This window comes from Calonectris borealis, chromosome 10 (assembly GCF_964195595.1).
Source record: "Calonectris borealis chromosome 10, bCalBor7.hap1.2, whole genome shotgun sequence".
Classification (NCBI taxonomy): Eukaryota; Metazoa; Chordata; class Aves; order Procellariiformes; family Procellariidae; genus Calonectris; species Calonectris borealis.
In genome coordinates, this window is record NC_134321.1 from 19787768 (window position 1) to 19812262 (window position 24495).

Sequence of the window (24495 nt, forward strand, 5' to 3'; positions counted from 1 at the left end):
TGTGGTGTAAGCAGGGGGCAGTGGAAAATGAATGACGAGGAAATGTTTCCCTCTTGTTTCTTTAAAGCTTTCTGGGGAATGTGTGGGTAGTAATTCTTCTGAGGCTTGATTTTTGAACACATCCTTTGTTTTATGTTCCTTGAGATCAAGATGCCTTCTTTATTTTCCTTTCTTGGTTGTGTTTCTTTCTTTTCATCCATCTTACACAGCTCCTTTATGATAATTCTTTGTGTATGGAAGAGGAGTACCCATCACTGTCCAGAAGTGACAGTGCATGATTGAACAGATAAACTTGTGACTTCGTGATTGCCCTGGTCCTCTCTTTAGGCTTTATGTTGTTTTGTACCATGATTTCTGCTGTGATGCACTGGAGTAGTGCAACAGAGGAGCTATGCACAGCCAGCTCCGGTCTTGTCCTTTAGAGGAAGGAAATGCAAATTCTCTCTGATCCATCCTTCCGTTGTGTTTACTTTTCTTCTTACCCTGCTTTACAAAGGGACATACAACCTTTAAAAACTGGATCTGTGTTGTCTTCTGTCCGTACTGTTACTAAGGTAATGCTGTCTCTGTTCTGTTGGCCAGAACGGAGACTTCAGGCAGTCTGTGGTGAGGAGCTGGGTGACCTTCGCAGCGGGTACAGCTAAGTCAGGGGGGTGGTTTCTGTCTGCGACCCCCGGTCTGCATACTGCGATGACGTTTGCAGGCCTCGGGGGTCAGGGTAACAGGTATTCGTATAGGATTCTGAGTCTGATCCTTTTTTCTGTGCTTCATGTTTGGACGGTAGTGTTGTGAAATTATTCACATAATGTATTTATCTTTGCATCTTTGTATAATCAGACATTGATACCAGGAATCTTTCTGCTGTGTACGTGTTAAGGATACCGAGAAAGAGGTGGTTTTTTGAGTGATTAGTTAATATATTGGTTCTGATATTGATTCTACAATGCTGGGCCTATATCATTATGATACATTGCTTATGGCATCCATTTTCTACACAGGATTTTGTGCACAGTCTGATAACTGTTATTTAAAAGACTGATGGCAGATTTGTGTTTTTATATGCAGTAATCCTGCTATGATTCTGAGCCTTGAGGCTCAAAGGTTGGGATTTGCTGGGCTCATTACGTACCTCTCCTTTTCTCGCAGGGCTGCCTCACGGTAGAACATGAGCAGGTAATGCACAAGGAGCACCACTGGGAATCATGTCAGACGAGTCAATCTCAGGGAGTGATCCGGACCTGGACCCGGACTTGGAGCAGGAGGATATGGAAGAGGAGGAGGAGGAAGATGAGGAGGAGGCGATGGAGGAGGACAACGATGGGGATGACGAGGAGGACTTACTTGATGAGAGTGGTAAGTGAAGGGGGTTGTGAATCTCTGCATACGTTTGTTATACAAAACTGGCGTTACTGATTTTGGTGAATGATTTTGGTAGATAGCATAAGGGTTAGGATTTGTCCAGGGCTTGGTAGGGAGAAGTGCTTATGTGTATGTTTAGTTTAAATAGGGATTTAATGTAGGTTAAACTTGGACTCCTGGCCAAAAAAAATTTCCATCATGGAAACAAGCCGCAAGCATAAATTGTAAGGAGGATAGAATTTTTAAAAAAGCTACAGATTCTGGGGAAGCAATTATATAAAGAAGTAAATAAATCAATTTATAATTATTAAAAGGATTCGGCATCATCACTGGCTTGCCTATAGGTAAACAATTTAATGGACGCTATGGGCAATTATTGCTCACTTACAATAATCATCTTTAACAACCGGAAAATGTTCTTTTCTGTCAGCATGCAGGTTGGGGTTGGTTGGTTTGTTTGTTTTACAGTATGAAAGGTGGCAGTGCTGACTAAGTAAGTTGTCACCCTCTATCCTCACCTAGTTATAACTGCCCCGCTCTCCTCTTCAGTTGGGACCGATATGGCTGTTTGTGGACCTGTGCTGTGCAGGTTACATTTAAGCATGATTAGGTAACTGTTCTGGTTCATGGCATGATCCTAGAAATATGTTTGTTGGTCCAACAGAAGGGGTGATGTTCTAGGGCACGTAGACAGGAGTGAATGGCTGGGATGGGAATTCCCCGTGCTGTATTTGCCACCAGACTCCTTTTATCATAAAACTACAGCCTGAGCTTAAGGGAATGCTGTATTTCCTTCCTTTAAAATTGTGATTTTTAATAATTTCAAAGGGTGTGCAGATTTTTGAATGCACCTACTTCAACCTACTGAGAATAGTCTTCCTTTTCTTAGTGTAGAATGTGTCAAAGACAGATACTTCTCTCTTCTTCTAGTTACTAAAGTATTTTTGGTTTCAAAGTACATTGTTGTTCTCAAGTGTTGGTTTTGGATTTTTTTTAATATTCTTTCAGCCACGTGCTACTCGAAGATGCTGTTTTGATTTAAAATGCTTATAAAATGTTTACGCAAATGAATTTTATTCCTCTGGTTTTAATCACATGATGGCTTTTTCTAATGAGAAAGTAGCAGAAGTAGAAGTGTTAGTTCGGATAAGAAACAAGGGAATTCCCAGGAGGTAGAGTTGTAGGGCCACAGATTACTTTGTCTCAAAGGGACTGGTGGTGACCTTGTCGCTTTGTTCACGGGAACCTGCACCCAGCGGAGCAATAGGAAGCGTGGCGTTGTGGGCGAAACACTTATTAACAGAGAGGAGTAGCTGTATGTCATGTCCAAGTGGTTCTTTCCCCATGGTTATTTTATCATAGACCTATGTATTTTATCATCTACATCTATATTATTGTGGCTGAATACTCATAATCGTTTATCAGGATTATTCTTTCCAAAGCAAACAAAATTAACGTAGGTATATAGAACATCGCTAACCATTAATGACAGCTGTTTATTTTCATCTTAAAACACTAGAAACATGTTTATGCTTTACATTTCTTCAGTGGCTAATTAAAAATAAATTTTAACAAATGAAGGAAATAATGTGGAAGAGTAAAAAGACAATTTACATATAACTAACATAAAATGTTTTTATGGTTGTTCATTAGGTACAGGAAAAACTCTCTCTTACACAATCTGAGCAAAGCTAGATTGCCTCTGAGGTTTCAGATTGTTTCAGCTTTAATTCTGTCTGCCAGAATATCAGGATGCTTTCTGTGTGCTTAGCTGTGTAATTATTGTTTTCTGTGGAGGTGTCCGCTCTGCTTTTCCTGACATCTGTTCACAGCTACATACGGCCTCAGAAATGCCATTTGACATCTATATTACCTTAAATCTAATATAAAACCAGTCTCCTGCTATTTGGCCTATGAAATATAGCTAACTTCAGAATTAAGAGGATCATTTTATTTTGCCCATCTGATGTTTATAGTCCCCTTATCTTTGTAGATGACCCTTGTTCATAAAAATGCTCTTAGGAAGAGACAGTTACTTTTATTCACAAGAAGGAAGGAAGTGCTCTAATGTTTATACTACGAAGCTTTTTAAAAGCTCAATTTTAGTAATTTCTGTTAAAAGTTCGTTCTCCCTGTTCCCAGCTGTGCTGTTCTCCTCCCCTCCTGCTATTGTGGTTGTTCTGTAGATGTTCTGCTGGGGATCCTGGGGGGATCATTCCCTTGTGGATGGGCTTTTGCATATTTCTAACACTACAAGATTTAGAAGATTAATAAATCTTTCACAGTTATTTCCTTGAAAGAGCGACAGACTGCGTATGCATTTTCTCCAAACTGAAACTGATTACTTGTTTTAAATAATAGTGATTATAACAATTATAAAACTAACATTTTTACTGCTTGCTTGCAAAATAGTGGCTTTATTTTGGGAATGTAGGTTTTCCATGTTTTGGTGGTGACTCAGATTACTTATGAGCCTTCCAGGGTTAATGTAGTATTACCCACACCTGTTGATGGTGGATAGTCTGGTCTCAGACTTAGCAGTGACTTGTGTTTTGCACGTTTAACCTGTTTTCGTCTTTTTGATATATATTGTGTGTGGAATTAATACTTGTGGTGGTTTCAGTTTCAGAATTTTCTTTGTGTTCTTTCACATTCTGCTAATTAAAACTGCGATCTTCAGTTTTGGTGCAATTGTTCTCATTTCTGCTCTGAGAACCTGAAGTTTTGTTTGCATTTAGTATAGACTGTCTCATAGATGGTCTAGAGTTTACTTTATTTTGGACTTTTATGGTACAAACTTTCAGTCTTGATGAAAGCAGTTCTTAAACCGTCTCCCCCTGCCCTCAAGGAAGAAAAAGAGCACAGAAGGCAAGTTTTCTGAATATTTCTGAATAAGTGAGAGTTAATAACCACATAGCTTATGTCCTTTGTACATTTCTTCAGCGGTGGTCAGTTAATGAATCTGTGTTAGGAGACTTACAGCTTTAGTCTTTTTTTCTAGAACACTTCTTCTAAGGTAGGTAGAATACCTACCTTGACACTTATAACCCCTTCCCAGTGGCTGCCAGATTGCACATCCATCCTAGCAGCACGCTTCAATCCTAACCAGAGGCTTCCGCTGCTTTTCCAGCCTTGTCATCCCTGCCCGCTGCATCTGTTTTCTCATCACTTGTGGGTAGCAGCACTAGTTTTATCATGTTCGATTTTGTGGTATCAGTGTGTGACTGCTAATAACGTTTTTCGTTAACTCCCTAAATCCTTTTCACTGGAAATATGATGTACTGCTGACTGTAGAGATAAAGGGCTTTTTCAAGTCCTGTACTTTTTCTCTGATCCCAGTAGTTGCTCAGGGCTGTGTAGAGCTCCAAAGGAATAAAAGCTAATTTGAGCAAAGACAAACAAACGTCCAATATGGATTTTACAGATCATTTTAAATGCATGGACTGTTCGTATCTCAGAGCTTTCCAAGGAAAATTGTTGAGTGTTTGAACGAATCCCATTGTAGTGCTCTGTTTTTTCACTTTCTGAATGTCTTTGGATTATTCTGATTGAAGTCTCTAGAATTCATTGTCTCTTACTCATATGTATTGCTGTAATTCTGTTATTAATAGTCATGGCAAGTTGCTTGTTTTCTTACCTCTGAGTATATGGGTTAAACACTTTTTTAAAGTGTAACTCAGGGGTAAAAGTGTAAAGAGCTGGTTGTTTCAGTTCTCTGAAAGATACCTTAATGAGCACAGGCTTTCAGACACTGTTCTCAAAGGGTACTAGTTGTGTTTATATTACAGGGGGTGTGGTACAGCGGGCAGGGATTGGAATCTACTTCTGGGGTATAGTAGTGGACAATTTTCCAATACCAGGGTAGTACTGCAATTCTTAATGTACAGACATACCAGGAAACACCAAATAATAGCGTGTTAGATGCTACTATTGTGACATGACAACCTCCACACAGCCTTGTCTTCAGCACTATGTTGTCCACTTTGCGTGTTTTCTCCTGTCCCATCCCCTCTTTCTTTCCCCAGGGCTGGGGGTGTGCCAGCTCCACGGCATCTCTATTTGACTAGTGGAGAACAGGAGAAGATGGAGGCAGCCTGCGCTCCCTCTTCCCACCTCAACGTCATACTGTTCCTGCTCCTCCCTGACAAAGAGCTGGAGCGAAACAAAACTGCTCTGTGTGGGGTTTCTGTGGACATATGGACCCTAAGAGAGGCCTGAATCAGGAGCACAGTTGTGTTGGTGGTACGGAATCGCAGGAGAGTGGAGGACACAGAGGTGCCTGTGCTCTTTTGCACTGCAACTTCCTAGCAGGGTGAAGGCACCAGGGCCAAGTCTCAGAACCTCTAAAAGATTGGCACAGGAGGTTAGCGAGGGGAGAGAAGAGACCCTTTTCCTCACCCTAGCCTCTTAAAACTGTGCTCATCCCTGTCTATGACCTTTGATAGCATCATGACAGATTCAAACAGTTACCTCTTGTTTCTGGAGCATGATCCAGAATGTATTTCAATGCTTTTTGTTTGAACTTGAGTATGCCACTTGGTACTCACACTTTTGAGTTTCCCAAGATACCAAGGCAGGAGTACTTGACTTCAGATGACAGCCACTGTAAATTTAGGTTTGAAAAGATCTTTGCTTTCCTTGAACTCTTGCTAGAGGAAAGCCTGTTTATTTAAAGGGGTGCTGCTAGATCAGCTTTGCATACAATTTTCACTTGGTGATTGGGGGAAAAAATGTTGGCATGAAATTATAGCAAGATTGGATTTTGTTTAATGTGATGTTCCTTTGGGGCTTTTTGTGGCTCATCATCATGGTGCATGTAGCAAGGGGTGCAGTTACATTGAAAGTGAAATCGGTTTGTAGCTGCCTGGATAATTTTCTTGTCTAACCTGAGGGGAAGAATCAGTAGTTAACGCCATACTTTCTAGAAAGTTCATAAGCACCTGGAGTTATTAAAGCTGAAATTATTTTGGAAATCTGTTTTTGAAGTCATGTGGAAGTGTGGGTTAGTATTTTTTTGAATGATACATGAATGCGTTCTTGAGGTGCGGGGAGCTGCTGCTCATCTTGGAAGACAGTGTTATTCATGTGCTTCCCACCCCAAAGTCATTCCATCTTTTCTTCTCCCCAACAAAGTGCTGGAACAAAACAAAACTGCGGTGTGTGGGGGAGTCCCCAGCTGGATGTGTGGGGTTGGGAACAGAGCAAATTTCTGTCCTTATAGGGGAAGAGAGGAAAGCCTTTGGTATAAATCTGTTCATTTAGCAGGCTGCTCCTGCTCATGTACACAAGTTTTTGCTTTTCATCTGATGTTATTCTTATAAATTAGGTCATGTTATACTCACCTGTATGAAACTGAGAGGCAGAGTGTGGAGACAGTCTCCTGAATAATACCCTGCTAAATGATATGCTATTCTTTATCATTTTATATGCAGATTTAGAAAGGCCCATGCTGCTGGAGGAAAAAGAAAAAAAAAAGGAGCTCTGTTAGAAAGTCATTTACCTGCACTTTTTATTTGGTTTGGATGGTCCTGCTTGTATAGGTAAATGGAGATTAGTCCCAGCAACCTGAAATCTTTTTGCCTTCTACTTTTGACCAGGCTGCACACCATTTTCTCTTAGGAAACACTGGTTTTAAGTTGTCCTCCCTATCTACTAGAAAATGAAGTGCATTCCTTAGGAAGAAGAGGAGCAAATACATACTTATTTCTTTAATCTCTCAACTCCTTTTAGAAAGCAGTTTTTCACAGCTGTGTCTTCGGGTGGTATCGAGGGTAGATGGGCATCCCAAGGTCGAGGCAGCCTCAGAGACGATAGCTGCTCTTTGAGGAACCATTTAATGAGGTGTTCCCATCTGCTGCAGTACCTGGGCACAGTGGACTTGATTGCTTCTTGCTTTCTGCCTCAGACTGGTGATACATGTGCTTTGATCTCTTGTCCTTGTTGTTTAGCTGGAGGCTGGTGGCAGGGGCTAAGGAAAGGCGCAGGTCTGTTGGAGTAAGCTTGGAGTGGAGAGGAGGCTCTTTTTGTTGATTGAAAGTGGGCGAGTCAGAGAAAAAGGTGTGGAAAGAAACAAAAGTCAGGACTTCCCTAAATCTAGAAAAGCACTGAAGACGATCAGGAGGGTTCCTTTAATTTTAAGCTCTGATTAAAACGTATTCTGTGTGTACATATGCCAGAGTGGTGGGTGCCAGTAAGCAATAATCCTATAATTTAATCTACAAGTTACTGTTTGCAGAGCGCAAGGTGGATTTCTTGGGGGGAAGAGAAGAGTGGTGATTGACATCTTTCCATTTTTTCCTTCTTGATGGGCTTTCCTATCTGGATTCTTTTCTTTTGGTTACTTGTGGCTGGATGCAGCTCCCTCTAGAGTCCACCAGCACTATTTCTGAAGGAGCTAGAAGGGCATATCCGGGGGGAGGCAAACCTCAAAAGTAAGTTTGTTGCCTCTGCAATGGCCCTGATATTTGTAAGCCTGGGAAACCAAACTTGAACTTCTATGTACCACTGTGCGCTTTGCTGTTCTTAAACAACCAGCTAGATTTTAATGCTTACAGTGACTTTTCGTAGACTGTCTTCCAAGCCAATAGTTGCATGCAAAGAGGATGGCACGTGTGGTATCATAGAGATACAAAAGTAATTGCTACATGTGAAAGAATTTACTTCTGAATTAATATCCTGCATATTGGCATGTGTTTAAACCTTATCAAATTGTTATGGGAAACTGCATTATCTTAGAAAATGATCCTTATGGATCAGAGTGTTTAAATAGGCTTTATCATATGGGTGCAGACGATGGGGCTCAACCTCAAGTCAGCTGGTTGTGGATAACTCAGTCAGCAAACCTGCGTCTAACTGCAGATCTTGGATGCATTTCTCAGGTGACTTGCTATAACTAAGAAGTTGAGAGGTTTTTATTGTTTTCTCAATTCCTAAAAGGGATAAGAGCATCTCCAAAGTTGCTTTGTGTCTGTTTAGCATACACTTTCCACCTCCACAAATCTTACATTAGAGATTTGTGTTGGTTTCCTAAGACCCAGAAAGTTAGGAGCTGGCTGTTTCCACAATCCAGCTGAATAAAACATATAGTTAGTATCAAAGGTGAAAGGAGACTGGATACTAGCATTTGCAGATTTAGCAATCCCTGTTACTGAGTAGTGCAGAAAGGTTACATTGGAAGTGCAGGGAAGAAAGTTTGCTGCTCACATTTAGGCAAAAGCCCCGCTGATTTCTCTGGGAACTTTGCTTTGTTAGAGAAGGCTGCATATTTTACCCATTATTTTTACTCTGGCAGTCTCCCTGTAGTACAGTCTTCAGGACAAACGGTGTTTCTGTGTGCAGTCTGAGGGGTTCGGACCTGCCCAGCCAGCAAGTGTCTGCGCACCCAGCACGTTGTATGGGAGCTGCTAGTGCCCGTGCAGACCCCGTGGCAGGCACCCAGCTCCCTTGAAGTGGCTTTACTGGACTCACTAACTGGTGACAGTAAAAAAAAAAATCCTCTCGGGTGCTTTGCTGGGAACAGCCAGTACTGTACGCTTTGTTAGCTCCCTTTCTGCCGAACCCAAAGCTGCGGATTGCCTTGCCGGGCATTTTGTTTGTGTTGGGGCAGTTTCAGTTGTCGGAGGGTGATAGAGGCAGGTGGAAGTCCCTTGTCTACAGGCTCTTTGCCCATAAATCTGGGAGGAATAGGGGAAGGTAACAGGAATGGAGAGGAGTGTGGGAGGAGTGGCACCTGGGGTTTGTGGGGGTTTTACTGACTGATTCCAGCATTTTAACTAACCCTGTGAACTAGGTTATTCTCAGTGGGGTGAGGTGTGGCTCGACGGCTGCTGTGGGAAGGAAGGATGAGATCCTGAGGAGTGCTGTCCCCCCAGCCCCCTTCGCAGGGAATTACAGACTGACGATGTTGCAGGTCAGACGCTGAGCCTTTCGCCATCTGCCTGCTCTGTCCGAAAGTGCGGACTCTTTCCCGGTCTCCTCTCCTTATCCTAAGCAGGGGGAAGCTCCAAGTGAAAACGTCCGTGACTCCTCTGCCCCCCTCCCAGGCTCTCTGACAGCGGCTTCCTTTTTGAGAGGGTGGCACAGAGTCTGGCATAGGCTAAGCGTTACATAACCTGGAGTAATGACTTGCTTTACTTCTTTAAAAGGAGGTGATGATGCCAGAGCTCTGCTTCCTTCAGACCTGCCGATTGGGCACAGGGACTGGCTGATGTCGTGAAATGATGTGGTAGTATAACTAGCTATGCTTTTTTTTCCTCTTTTCTTCCTCCTTCCTTTTGATCTATTGCGTATGATGGACTACAAAATAGAAATCCTTCTATGCGGTTCAAGAACAGCCCACGTCCATGGCTCTGCATTTTCTATATATATATATGGATTTTTTCAAATGTTTTTTTACCTGTAGCTACATGCTCTCTTTTCTTAAAGCTGCCACAAACTTGAGAGTAGCATGAATGCAGAGGGAGCAGGATCAGTGAGCGAGCAGTTATTAGCTGAACAAAGAATTGCTCCAAGTATTCCATGGAGAGGAGAAGTATCTTGCTTCTTCCTGCTTTTCTGATAGGCTTTGCAGGATATGGGGGTTGTGCTTTTTTGGCCAAAAACTTGCTTTTCTCTTTTCACAAGGCAGCCAGAGAATCTCTAATGAAGGACAGTCACACTTACTTCTCTGTCACGTTTGGTACCTTTTTCCCCATGTACGTTTTCAGTAGTCAGCTTTGTACAGCAGCTAGTCATAGCTAATAGATACCATACTCCGTCATTGGCAACTTCCGAAACCATGACGAAATCACAAGGAAACTAATTAGCAAATTTGTAACGTGGTGTTTTCCCTCTTGAACAGGTAAGGAGTGGCAAAGTGACTTTGCCAAGGTTGCCCGATGAACGTGATGAAGCCGGAGTCAAAATCCTCTGCTTTACGTTTTAGGCAGCGCCCCTTTTATTTTCAAATGTCCTGGGTGAAACACTTCTCTCTTTTGCATTTGAGTTTAAACTATGCAAGGGTCCTTATTTTCATTTTTCCTTAATTTATCTGGTATTGTGCTGTTTTGTAATGACTGGTTAAATAAAATGTGCATGTAGCTATATGTTGTACAGGTATAATATTTTTAGCCAAGAAGCAGCAATAAGTTTGGAAGGAGGGAGAACTGTTTTAATTAAATTAGAAGTATTCTTCAGATTTTAAAACACAATATCACATCACAGTTATTTGCTTTATTTGTTGTTTTAATTTCCTGTTTAGGCTTCATAGAAAACTGCCACACTGAACTTTCAGAAGTGTCTGGCTCATCGTTTGGATCAAAGTTTTTTGATGCAATACCCGTTTTTTATTTTAATAACAGTAGTTTGTACTACAGATGTTGAAAATGTCTTGTTCACATTTTCTTCAACATGCAGTTCACTGACTCAGTCTCAAAAAAATTCTAAGTAGGAGTCAGAAGACATTATTTTCACTTGCAAATATGCAAATAGGAATGAGACAGGAGAATGCTACAAGATAAAATCTTTTTGGGCTAGGTGAACAGAAACTTGTAGTTTAAATCTCTGTCAAAACAAATTTTGCAATTAAAACATCTGTAGGTAATCTTCATCTGTGTAAAATATTTAAATACTTGAACTGTTAGAAGCAATTTTAAAATGGCACTTTTGTGTACTCTTAGCTCGTGATTTATGTAAAATTTGCACTTAGATGAAAACTGGAATGAAATTTAAGTTGTACAAAGTCACTCTTCTGTGGTGCACAAATTCATTGTGTCATCTTCAGCAGCAGAAATGTACCAAGTTATAGGATGAGATGAGAACCAATTTCTTGAATATAACTGGGGTTGTAACTCAATAGATTTAGCTTTGATTAAGATGATGATAAATATCTATTGTATAAATCCTTCGACTTAAAATCATTACATCTTGTCTAATAACAGCTTGTTTTCTTCAGTACATTTCAACAACCTTTGAAAGCCTGGGACTGAAGTCTGAAGCTGTATATGTTTTGCCACGTGATAGTCTGAAAAGTGTTTGCAGAAGGCACTGCGTTTCATCAATACCTGTGTTTTGTGTGATCAGATTTTTGTTACATTATGTACAACTTCCCCCCAGTTATGATTTAGATGAATGCGGGAAAGAAAATAAACCAAGGGTTATATGAATACAAATAAAATGAGAAAAAACAGACTGATGAAATTTCACGCCTTACAGTTCAGTCCAAAACTCACTAACATTAATGGGAAGAGTCCTGTGGTTTTCCATGGTTGGTTTAGGTCTTACTCAAAAGGATTTTTTACTTACAGTGCAGTGTTTGTCTAAAAAGCAAATGATTCTCAAAGCGCAGCAATACTCATTTGCCAACAAAAAGTGATGTGGAGTTTGATTCTGTCTGAACTGTTTTAGGTTGATAAACACCACATAAAACATAACCAACTAAAACCTAACACTCTTGTGTGTTTGCTAAAACAACATGGAAAACAAGACAGAGAAAGTAGCCGTAATGATATTTGTATGTGCTACTAGCAGCCGATAATCGAGTGAAATTTGGTTGTCAAGCCTGGTTTGTGTTTAGTAACTCACAAACAATTCAGATTTGTAGGCAGCTTCTCTACTTGTTGGTGATCAGTGGGGTGTACAGAAGCAGCTGGTGGATGTGGAGCACGCCTGTGAGAAAGCTGTGGGATGGGGAGGGGACTGCACAGCCAGCGTGGAGCAGTCGAGGGCGGGCAAGGAAAGTCTCTTCTGTTCTGCAGGGCAGCGATGAGGGTGAACAGCACACGGGGCAGTCATTGGAGAGACGGGAACCACCCCAGCTTGCAGGGACCAAGAGCATGGTGGCACATTATGGATCCAGTGCTTCTTACCTGCACTGCACTTGGCGTGCTTGGATCAGGTCAGTGTTGAGCAGTCCTGGAGCTGCTCGGCCTGCAGAGCTCAGCAAGGGGAGCAGTGGGTTGAGAGAACCACATTCAAGGTGGAGAACAGGCCTGGGGATGGGGAATGAGCTACTCCAGCTTGAAAGGATGGGGAAGGAGAGTCACTTGTGGTATGTTTCAGGATAATTTGTTGAAACTTTTTAGTTGAACTGAGTTTAGTTTGATTTTCCCCCCTGCTATCTCCAATGTTCTCTGCTATACAGAGGAGCTAGTGTCTTGAAAAACTTTACAATTGAGTTTCTTGTGTGTGTAGGCAGATTTAGGTGTGAGTTTTAACCCTTATGAATTTGCAGTGCTCAGGGATGCTGACATTGCTGCTGAAAAGACTTGTCAGTTGAATAAAAACCATGTTGTGAAGGGCCTTTATCTTGATATTCTATGAAAATACAAATTTTATAGTGTTTTTTTTTTTTAACAGGCAAATCTCCTATGTTGTTTGCAAGGGAACCTCTCAAGTGACAACAGTTTCTTGAGAAGCCTCTTCTGATGTATAGCACAGTCGTACAATTGCAAAGAGCTTGTGGTTTGAGCATGAGGTAGGTGAGGTATGACAGCTAGGTAAGATTTCAGACCCTGTAGGGGAGGGAGAACATTCTTCCTTACTGGCAAGGCTGGCCTCACAGAAAAGCTATTCAGTAAATGGGCTTATCTATAACAAGATTACCTTCCATGAGGAGATCATTTTATAAACTGACTGTTTCTGGCAGATCTAATTCTTGGCTGTGTGAATACGTATTTATTATGGCTAACAGTAATGGCCTCACCAGTGGCTGTTGTGAGTAGAAAAGCTAGAAAAATTCCTTTCCGTTTTGCACACTAAGGTGAAGAAGGAAATTCCCTTTTTATTGCTCTGAGCAGAAGGACAGGTATAGGTCGCCTGTTTCCCCCAGTGTATTGAACTTCCATTTTCCTTGTGCTTGATTGCTGTAATAAGCATGCCTTGGAAAGTACCCAGCTGTATTTACACAAATACTTGTCTTTAAATCTTGCTTCCCAGTTTCATAAATCTGTTAGGTCAGATGCTGAGGTCACGTTTGATTATTTATTCCAACCCTACAAAGTCCTTATAAGGCCTGCTGCAAGATCCTCAGCTATGTGCTTTTCTTAATATATTTATCCCTCTTTTCCCCCTTGATAAACACTGTATGTTCTTGTGTACCAGCCAGGCTGTTTGAATCTGTGACATAGGTGAAAGGCTGTATTAAAATTAAGAGTTCATTTTAATACAGTTTATCTTTTCTTTGGTAAAATTTATATGGCCCTAATTATGAGAATAGCACCTTGTGTTTGATTCAAAGTTGTGATGTACCCTGAAGCAACGAGGATATTTTGATGGTAGCAAGCGTTCACTGCGCTCTGTCACCTTCTCGAATGAAAAGTCTGATAAAAATGTCTGGAGTCACACAAAGGGTAACGAGGCTCTGCCCTGGCTGTGTTTGCGGACCCAACATTTACGAGTGCAGCACGTTGTCCTGAAGTCCTGCAGATCTGTTCCAGAGCTGTTCAGACGCAGCCTGCTTTGGGCTTCTTGTGCTCGTCCTGGTTTTCCCGACTCTCACTTGCCAGTTGTTTCAAGCAAAGAGCTGACTTCATTACGTGGACAAATGCTTGCTAGGAGCGAGCTGATTTCATTACGTGTCTATCAGCCCAGGTTTGTTGTTTGTTACTGGCGTTGGGTATGCCTGTGAAGGGAATCAGGCATGGAAAAAGTCTCCGTAGCACTGAAGAAGACTGGGCATGATGGGGTTTAGGGGTTTAACCACAGCTTTAAAGAATTTATTCTCTCCTGTACTTATTCTCTCCTGTATCTGTCCTTCTGGAGCAGATAGATGATGGGGAGGAAGGCTTACTTAGAATAAGCTTGCACTCCACAAATTCTGAAAGGTTGTTTCCTAAAAACTGGGGAATCTCATTCATAGTCCATTTGCTGCACTGAGAGCCTTCTGCAGAGTAGCGGTGCTGTACGAGCTGCTGCTGATTTAACGAAGTCAACAGGATGCTCTTTCGCCTATTATTGTGCAAACAGGTTACCAGCTCCCAAGGAATTGCTCAGGTTTCAGTCTCAGTTGTCCAGGTTTCTTGGGAGTTAGCAGGCATCATGCAAATAGTTCATAAAATCACAGATACCAAGACTGTTTTCAAAGCCAAAAAGGCTGTACTTCTTTTTGCAACTCGTTCCCCCTGCCTCTTTTCCTTTTGTGCTGGGAAACTTGGAAGCGCGATTCTGGTCCCACGTGTCCCCTGCGCTGAACGTCCTGTTGTCTGTTGGGATTCCCCTTGCGCGGGGCCCCGCCGGAGCCTGAATGGTTATGTAAGGATTTTTATTTTATTCTCGGTCTTGGTCTCTGCCACTAGTTGAACTGGATCACAGGCTGAGTGAATGGGATCCGATCCGAACGGCGTGCAGCTCTGCCGCTCGCTGGAGATGAGAGGGAGGAGAGGAGAGAGACCTCCCCCGTACACACCCACTCAGCCTCCCTGCTCTTCTCGCTTTTAAAACTCTTTTCCCGGGCGTAACTGAAGTTGTTCCCGCTGATCAGGAACACGTACCGAAGCCAAACCAGCCGGGCAGCGCAGCTCCAGGCATCGGTCCCCAGTGGAGCAGCAGCTACCTCGGGCAGGGCTGTGTTGTTTGACTTTCCAAGCAGGGGAGGAGATAGTGACAATTTTTATTTAGGCTGAACACGAGGCATATTTAACTAGTTATATAACAGTGACCCTGGTCCGTCTCGGCTGGGTGCAGGGAGGATATATGCGTACTGATTACCGTCACACCGGCTGGGTGGATTCAAGCACTAGGAGCTATTTACCAAAGTTATTTTCAGAAACTTAAAGTGCAGGTTTCCCTGCCTGTACCCTGGACTGTTTTATCAGGAGGCATTTCCCGCTTGCGAACTGAACAGCCAGTGAGAGTGGATTTAGTGCTCGCTGGGCTGCGGGCAGAGATAACGAGTTGTCGGGAGTGACTGGAAACTTTTGTCCTGAAGACCCTGAGACAAGAATAGCAGAAGGGCTGAGAGCGTGCGGCCACATTGAACAAGTGTTGGGGCAGAGTCACGGGCAGAGGTCTTGCCTCAGTGCACTGAGCAGCATGTTACTCTTGGATGAGTCTCAGCAGTTTCCAGGTAGGACGTCGGTTGGTTTTTTGTGGTTTTGTTTTTGGGGTGGTTTTTTTCCCCCCCTGTTTTCTTTTCCCTCTTGCTTTCCTGTTCCAGACCATTCATTCTCCCACTTCTGTGCTGGAGCGCCCTGCTCAGTGGCTAGCAAAGTGCAGAACAGAGACGCTTCTGTGGGGCTTAGGTTTTAATTTGCTACCTACCAGGCAGGGATGGAAATGGTTGAATTTTCAGAGTCTTGCTGTGCTTGTTGGCTTGATGGAGGGGATCAAGAAGGAAGCTCTTTCTCTCTTTGTGCTTTTAATTCTGAAGACTTTGGTGATGTGACATTCTGGGTCTGGCTGTTACTGTTTCTGCTGCTGTCATATTGTAATGCTGCAAAAGTAATTTTTAGCAAGAGAGAAGGCAGTTGTTAATACCGGTATGATTTTATATCCAGTGTCCTCTCCCCCACCCCCTTCAACTTTTTGTGTATACTTTCCCCCAACATCCTACTCAATAAGAGTTTTGAGAGGTTCTTTTGTCAGTGAAATATTTGGTGACTTGTTGACTGGGCAGCAGTCTGGGCACCAGGCAGAGCTGTTGGTGCTTGCTCCAGATCCCCTAAATAGTGCCTAACAGACTAAGAGCTACTTGGCTCTCTTCAACACCCCCCCGCCCCCAGCAAATGGAAGATGCTGGTGAAGCCCTAACACCAGTTTACAGTTTTGGGATGGTTAGCGCTTAGTTTGGTTGCTGGTGGGAGGATGTTGTGTGTTGGCGAAAAAACTTTGTTCAGATTTGGAGGACTTTCTAAATTTGTAATTTAACTTGTTACTTTGAGGCCAGGTACTTGGGGAAGGCAAGCTTCTTCCACCTTGTTCATGTGGCAAGTACCTCCAGAGTTCATGCTATGCAGGTCAAAAATGGTCCCCATTCTTGGGGAGTTCCAGCTCGGGGTTCCTGGTTTATTATAGGAGTCCAGTGCAGTGTGGTCTTCATAGAAATAAGCCATGCAGTGTTTGTTGTCCGTTAGTGGGAGGGGTGGATTCTGGCAAAAAATCAATCTTTTCTTGCTTTCTTAGTTCTCTGGTTGTGGTGGCAGGACAAAGAAGCTAATTCTGGGAGAGTGTGAATTGAGAAGAGAAAGGAATTAGGATACAAAATGAGTTTGGATAAATGAGGAATCTGGGTGATAAAAGTGGCTTATGTAACTCAGTCTAGATAATAGGTATAAAAAGAGAAGACAGGGGAGGGGAAGCTGTCTTTGGAAATGAGAGTGTAGGTCACATAGATGGAGAAAGAACGCAAGGTTAGAGGCCTTCCAAAAATTTTGGATGGAAAGATATTTTGGGGTCATTTGTACAAACATAAGAGAGCAAGAGTGCAAATGAACGCCTCCTTGTACAGCACTGTACTCATCAAGTTATAAAGTCTGGGGCAAGGTCTATTACGGTCTGCTCTACCAGTGGGAAAATGATCTCTTTTTGAGGAAGCATTTGTAACTGATCTAACATGTTTGTGCTCTGGCTGGTGGATCCAGGAGGGTCTCCATCCCACTTCCATAGCCGTGTTGTCCTCAGAGAGGACAATAAAATTGCACAAGGTCACAGAGTGAGTCTGGGGCAGAACTGAGGCATCATGTTCTTCCCTGCCTTTGTGCTTCAACCACTGGTCAGTATTTCTTTTCCTTCTGGTTTACATGGCTTTTTCTCACTCCAGGTGTCTGAACACTTCCTTGGGGTCTTCAAAGTAGCAAGTGCTTTTGTATATGCAGTGCTGTGCTATCTGTTTAGTATTTTATGAATGTTTCTGGAAAGTTAGAGAACATTTTAATTATTTTTCTGGTGACACCCACCAGCTAGTAAGTCAAGGTTTGTTGCAGTACGCTACCTATCCTCCATTTGAAAAGAGGCTATTGCCCTGCAAGAAAAATGTCTCTTATTTAAAAAGACCCTGTCTCCTCCCCATATACACGTATGCTGCTTTTTTGACCATAGAGGTAGCTGTAATTTTAGCAGCCTTATGAAGGAACCAATGCTTGTCTTTTTTCCAGGCTGTAATGAGCTTAGCTTTTGGGGTGTTATGTATTTTGGATGAGGGTGTCCTTGTGACATTGTGGCTTCAATTTGTGTGAGTCTGATTACCATGAACAACTTTGCAGCTCTTTGTCAAACTCCTTTAGCAGTGCACAAAGCAGCACCAATATTTTGAAAAGGAAAACTAGAAACAGATTGTTCTTCGAGTGATGGTGTTTCATCCTGGTCTTATTAGCTTTCTCCAGTGCTCTCGGTCACTTTTCTGGCTGCACTTGATGGGAGAAGTGCCAGTGGAATGTGGTGGCACACAGGCTCAAACTCAACAATTTGCATTTTTCTCCCAAGTGATGCCTCCCTCATTAAAAAGAGTCCTTAAAAATTCCTCTGAAATTATTTTAGAGACTGAAGCAGAAAAAGGGAGTGCAGCAGCTGAAGTTCTGTGCTTTGTTACAGTTCTAAAAAAATCCAAACTATATTTTGTTTTTCCAAGTAGGAAATTATATTTAAGGAAAGGAAAAAGAGCCTGTTGGTCGGAGCATAGGACAGGGAGCCAACAACTTCGGAGTTACTCAGCACTGATGCCTACCTAATTTCTTTGCTTTAGTTTCCTTCTCTGCAAGATGGACGTGAGGGTGTTTCACAGGTTATTGTGAGGACCGTGTCATGCTTGTGAACTCAGCTGACACTGAAGTAGAGTGCAAATGCCAGGTATTATAATTTTGAAATCTCTCCTCTCTTATATCATTGCCACCATGAGCAACAACAAGGGAGCACTCAGATGCTGAAGGATGCTTTACTCTTGGATTATTTCACATGCCGCTTTTTTAAATTATGAGTGAGTATCTGATGTCTTCTCCCCCCTCCCTGTTAACAGGTCCTGAACGAAACTCTGATGAGGGCTTGAGGCAGAGATTAAAGCTCGGCTTGGGCTTGTTGTTTGTTTGCCGTTTTGGTGGCCTTGGGAGCGTGTGGCAGCAATAATCCCTTCTTTATTATTTCTCATTGCTCTGAGGGTATCCTGGTATAAAGCTAATACCACAACTCCCAGCTACCTAGTGTAAACTAATGCTTATGTAATCATTGCATAATGCAGAATGCTTGCTCCCCTACTCGTCCTCTTTTCTTAGTCCCTGAAATTTATCCCTAGAAGAGTCATGGTAGCAGCCAGCTGGATTCACTACGCTGGGAACATGTCAAGCCCCCATATGCATCTATTTTCTGAAGTTGGGAGGGCAAATTTATCTTTGTTACCTAAATCAATATTTATTCACCTTAATAGAAAAGAACAGATTCTTTTTTTTTTAAGGTTTTGAACTATTATGAAAATAAGTAAGGTCTGAAGGTTAAATACAGTTACCTGTGGTTTAGATCCCTATGGTAATTTTTTTAATGTGGCTGGCAAAACTATATTCTGGGTTACTAGTTAACTGGGATAACCAGAAAGAGGAGGTTTCAGTTCCCTCCTGCGCGCAGCTTGTTGAAAACTTCCCAGAACTCGAGCCTGAAACACTTCCTGACTCCGGTGCAGTGGTTTTATGTAACTCGCTTGCTCTCACACACCCCCGGCTAAAGGACAAATGTAACCCATCCCTGCTTCTCTCGCTACCTTAACGGGTGCGTTTCCTGGCTTTGTTTCCCCATCTTGACTAACGCCCGCAGTGTCTGTGCGGGGGGGGGGGGGGGGCTCGTGAGGAGGAGGCAGTTTACATTTTAGGTTTGAGGACTTTTATTGGGAAAAGTAATTTTGATTATATATCTAGAAGAGGGATGCCAGGTAGCAGCGTTCTGCATTTCTCCAGTTCTTGCTGTCTCAAAGCACTATGAAAATGTTTTGAAATGATTTGAAATTTCACAACCCTCCTTAGAGCATATCAGAGCTGAAAACGGACACGAGATTGCCCGGTGCTCCGGAGTAACCATCTACCTCTCCTCCGTGGTGGCTGCGAGAGGGAGGACAACCTGAGGGGCACCCCACCTGGGCCGCGTTTCGGGGGCTCGTGCGAGGTCCCGGAGGCGCAGGGCTGGCTGGAGCAGCTACCTGCCGCGCTCCAGCGGCGCGGGGTGCCGGTGGCTGCGAGCCCGTGCCATACAATGGTTATATAAGTGCTCTTTGGTGTTTATGTAACCCGGGTCTCGGCGTCCGCAGCGTTGAGGCCCGGCCAGAACAAGAGCTCCTGGGTACTTGGGGCCTGGTTCTGCTTGCATAATCCCAGGGTTAGAAGATATATTGTCTGTCACCAAAGTTGGCTGTTTGATGTTCCAGTTTGCCTCTTGGCACTTCTTGGCTGCTTCCTTTCCCTTTAGTGTTTGGGTGGTATCTTCCTTGCTCCTGCCCTTCAATTCTGCTGCCTTTTGCTCCTGAAGGATTCCTTCGGGCCAGGAAAGGAGTTTTATTCTGCAGCATAACCTCATCAGTAACTGATACGCTGAAAGACCTCTGAAGGAAAAAAAGAAGGGCAGTGCTGCCTTATAATTTATCTTTTAAAGTTTTCCATTGATTGGGGCTTACTTCCTGCCCAAGAAGGAGAGTCTGGAGATGGGTTTGGCTTTTGTGTGTTCCTGGTCTGGCTCCCTCGCCGTGCTGTGGCCCGCAGAGCCTCTGCTGGTGGTGTTTTCTTCAGAGCTCGTTTTATTTCTCTCCCCTCCGTCCCCTGGTCCTGGGCTGGGGATGGAGGCAGCCTGCTATCTCTCACTGGCAATCTGCAGATTTCACGTAGGTGCCTTGAACCCGCAGCGACTGATCGCTTTACAGATACCTAGAGAAATGAAAAATGTGTTACTCAGACTTCCAGCAGCGCTATTCGTTACACCAATACGACAGTCTCTGTCTCTGATTACAGTGACAAGTATGAACGGCAGACCTGAGGTGGTTAACTCCTAGATAAATCAGCAACAGGAGTGAAGATGTTAGAGCTGACGTACGTGCCGTTTGACAGGCGAGGGATGCTTCCCCTGGGAGCAGGCAGGCTCTGGGGCTGGGCAGGCTTAGCCCGAAAGATGCCTTTGTGTCTCGCAGTACCGTGGCTGTGACTCAGCAGGACACCAACCACCGCAGCAGGCAGCGGAGCCGGGACGAGGGCGATGGTGGAAATCGGTCATTCCCCTGATCAGAGTGCTGCATTTCGCTGGAGTCGAGCAGGGCCAGCATGCAGAGAGGGGCTGGGAGCTGCGGGTCCTGCTGCCCGAGGCGCACGGCGTGGCTGCCCTCTTGGCCGGGGCGCAGCATGCCTGGCCTGGGAGCTCCCCGCAGCCGTGGCCCTGGCGAGGAGAGGACATCCACGAGGGGCACCCAGACAAGCACAGGAGTACCCCGTGCACGCAAGAAACCACCGGTGTGGGCAAAAGGCTGGTTCCCACTCCTGTTGTCAGCAAGTGGGCGGCTGCTCGTGGCTGGAGAGGGACGAGAGGCGCCCGGTGTGCTGGGCCCCAGCGTGCCGGCGGGGAGCGCGGCCAAGCGGGTGCTGCGGTGCGGCCGGCGCGGGGGGGTAGGTGTGCCGGGTTATATAATGCTTACATAATTAGGGCTTTGTTAAGCAGTTGTGGCTGGGAGGGGCCGTCCTGCCGCCGAAGACTGAGCCCGATTATTTTCTGAGGAGAACAAACTCTTGTTGCTAATTAGCTGCCCTGATAGCGGCTGCAGGGGGTAGCCACAGCCTTGAGTCTCCGGACGGACTGCGTCCCCTTCCGTCCCCCTCGCGGGGTGGCTTTCCCGGTGCTTCGGGGGGAAGGAACCAGGCGTTGATGTGTGTCAAGCGGCGGGAGGAGGCTCTGTGGCTCTCCTGGATGCTGCAGCAGGTAGGGCCTGGAGGAAGGGAGTCTGAGCTTCCCCCTTGCTTTCGCCTACACTGTCCTTGAGGGGTTTCACAAGGAATTTCCTGCCTCCAGCCTTGGGGTGCTCAAGTGTTTTTGTAATGCCACCTCTATGAGAGGGTGCTCTGTGCAGACACCTCTCCTCCCTTCTTGCATGGCATCAATACAGCAGCTGCACCAGTTGCATACAGAGAAAGAATATTCTGAAAATATTTAATTTATATTCCACAGCTGAATACAGGATGAGCCAGAGCACTCTGACTGTTGCCAGCCTCTGAGATGATTGCTGTGCCGCAGTTAGAGAACTGTTGTTTTTCAGGTGCCAAGTACAGCTGAACTCTGGCATCACCTACACACCTCTCCAGTGCCCAGTGCGCTGGGAAAACATCACATAACCCCAGAGAACATCTTCCAGCCTGTCAGTGCCTTTGCAGTCGGGCGTGCTCTGCAGAGTCACTTCTCTAGCCTTTGGCACAGTTGTAGTTCAGTGTGTCAGTGACTGCGAGTGTTGCAGCTGGAGCTGTGCAATTAGTCTTTCTTCTGCCATCCCTCAGTGCTCCTCCCATTCTTGCTTTGACAGCTCAGTACCGGCTGTAGTAGTACTAGCTAGTACTAGCTAGTCTCTGACAAGCTAGTGCCCACAAACTGCATGGAAGTTCCGAGAATGCCTGCAATAATATTTAACTGCTCCTTGCTCTTTGTGCAAGACAAAGGAGAGCTCCCAAAGCAAGAATTGACTCCTTGCTGCTCTGCATGCAGCTACCTTCCTTACCATGCATGCACATCCTTGTACTTGGGGTAGGAAATAATGCCCAAAGACTCAGCAAAATAGGGCTATTCAGCATCCTGAGTTTCCGTAGTGAAATGATTTTAGAAATAAACAGGTGTCTGGTTTTCAGTGGTATGCCTTCCCTGGAGTCATTGGGGTTACCCTGGCAGAGAAGTTGGCCTCCCAGGAGGAGGATGAACCTCTGAATAACTGAGGAGGCCAGGAAGTAATCATCTTACACAATGTTTTGTCTACTGAGGGGTCTCTTGCACCTTCTTGTGCAACAGCCTCAGGTAGGGGACCCTCAGGTCTTATCCTGAATGGCAATTTCTATACTCCTAGGAGTGTTGGACTGTTGCTGGAGCTGTGGATGTTTACTTGTGTGTGCACAGACACTTGGACTTACTGTCGTTTGCTTTGGAGCATTGAGATTGGATGCAGCTGTAACACTGTTTCTCACACACCTTGGTGTCAGGAGAAGACTGTGTTAGTTACAGAAATTTCACACCCCCAAAAATGTACTTGCTGCTTTGTGACACTTCACAGCAACCTGAGCCCCCTTGCAGAGCAGGCTGTATGTGTCAAGAGCAATTCACTGCTGAATCAAAGATGCTAGAGAATATTCTCCAGGCTGCATCCCATGCTGTTTTATGGGAAGTTTGAGAGTATTTTGCAAGAAGGAGGTGATGAGGTGAGCTTGGATGCAATAGGAAGTGTCCCACTGTGGGACAAATCTTTTGCTGTGTTATGCATTATGAATCACGGCTGTGTGCGGTATTTAGGGGCAGCTCTGGCACCATACCACAGGGAGCATCTGAAGCAGAGTTACACAGAGCAGTCACGACTCTTTTCCTTACAGGGACTTCTAAACTGTAATATGCAAGTGTTGGTCGAGAAGCCAAATGCCTCCCCCTGCTTGTATGTACAGCTGGGGGCGGTGGTTGCTGCTGCTTAGTGAGCAAAGAAAACTGGCAACCCCTGGTCTGCAGCATGAACTAGAGCCGTGCTGTAATCGGGTCTACTGGGTTTTGATAGTGCAGGCACATTTTAAACCTCTATGAAGCGCATGAGAACGGATAGTTGTGCCCCTCTTGGCGTACAGGGTACCTTGCAGGACAGAGTGCCTGGGTGTATGCAGGTGTCCGTAACCAAGGACCAGTGGGAACTGCTTGGGGACCTCTCAGACGGAGAGCTGTAAGCCACCTGAAGGAGCAGCTGCTTGTCAAGCTCACTGTCTGCATTGATGCTGTCACCGCTACCCTCAGGAGACAGTCTTTGTAGATCTGGTGCCTATTCTGGTGAGCACCATGCAAAACAAGCAACAGAGATGGTGTGAACCCACCAATTGGTGTTCCAGCTGATTCTCAATGCCCACAGCGTGTAAGCATGGGATGGCTTTACGTCCTCGTCGGCGACCACGACTGACCCATGGCTGTCTTCTGCTGAGTGGACTTGGGCGTGCTCTTTCGCCCAGCTGTGCTTGGACATATGTGGCTGATCTCCTTGTGCAAGGCTGTGCTAGGTTGTTACCTGTGGGCTGGTGGCAATGCTTTTCTCATTGAGGCAATGTGGATAACTGCCCAGGTCTTCCTAGAGTGCGCTAACGGCGTAAGCATGATCAGGCAATTGTCAACCTGCAAACATGGCTGGCGAATTTGTGTGTTGTGTAGAAAGCTACTTGTATAGCCATGTCAGAGTAGTGTGTTCAGCTCCTGTTACAAAACCATAATTGCATTCCTGTTGTAGATGTAGGCTTGGCAGAATTGGGGCGGGGATTATTCCATTGATTACCTGATGGGACCTGTTCAGCGAGGCTGTTCCCACACTCCCTCCAACCCAAAGACCAAACCTGTTCTTGTACAAAATAGGTTTTTGTGTGTGTGGTTATTGTTTCTTAATGCGTTTCTGTCCCAGTGTGGGTCCCAGTTATACATCTTGGAGCTCACCATGCTGGAGTGCAGCCACATGGCTGCAGCGGGGAGTCTTGCTTTTCATATGCGGTAAGATTTAGGCTGTGTACACAATCAGGAGTTTAATACAAAACAGCAACAAAACAATTCCTGCTAGTAACTGCCAGCTTGTGTCACAGGTGTGGTGGGAGCTGTTGCATGGTTAGATGGAATTGACTTGTGATTTTATCATTGTGTTAGTTAAGCTTTGTGAAAAGCAGCTTTATTCATTGTAGTGGCAAGGATGGGACCAGCCTCGGGAAGCCGGCTGTCCTCTGAACCCCACTGCGGCTGAATCAGTGTGATGTTCGGTAATGTCACCAGCGTGGAAAAGATCTCCGTATCTAGATGCATATGGGTCAGGAATGCGGGCTGAGGCGCAGAGTGTGTTCCTCACCTCAGAACTTGTATTGGCAGGACAAACGCCAGCCTGAGCAGACATGGCTGTGGTGGGTGAGAGCCTGTACTCAGTGCAGGGCCAAATTTATCATGAGATTTTAGGCTTCAGGCTTCTGTTCAGATGAGAATTATCTTTTAAAAAAACCTGTCTGATCCAGC

General features: G+C 44.6%; 1 protein-coding gene across 10 annotated transcripts in view; it reads left to right on the plus strand.

Annotated features, from left to right (window-relative positions):
- Positions 1–24495, plus strand: part of RAD54L2 (RAD54 like 2) — a 70505-nt gene that overhangs the window by 22729 nt on the left and 23281 nt on the right. For 8 of the 10 annotated variants that reach the window (XM_075159273.1, XM_075159272.1, XM_075159269.1 and 5 more), the window contains one exon: positions 1147–1353. In XM_075159273.1, coding sequence (XP_075015374.1) covers positions 1203–1353 — 151 coding nt within the window. In that variant the 5' untranslated portion in view covers positions 1147–1202. Of the gene's footprint in view, positions 1–1146; positions 1354–12092; positions 12233–14977; positions 15401–24495 lie in introns of those variants that run through there. The other 2 variants (XM_075159276.1, XM_075159277.1) reach the window with 2 other exon arrangements.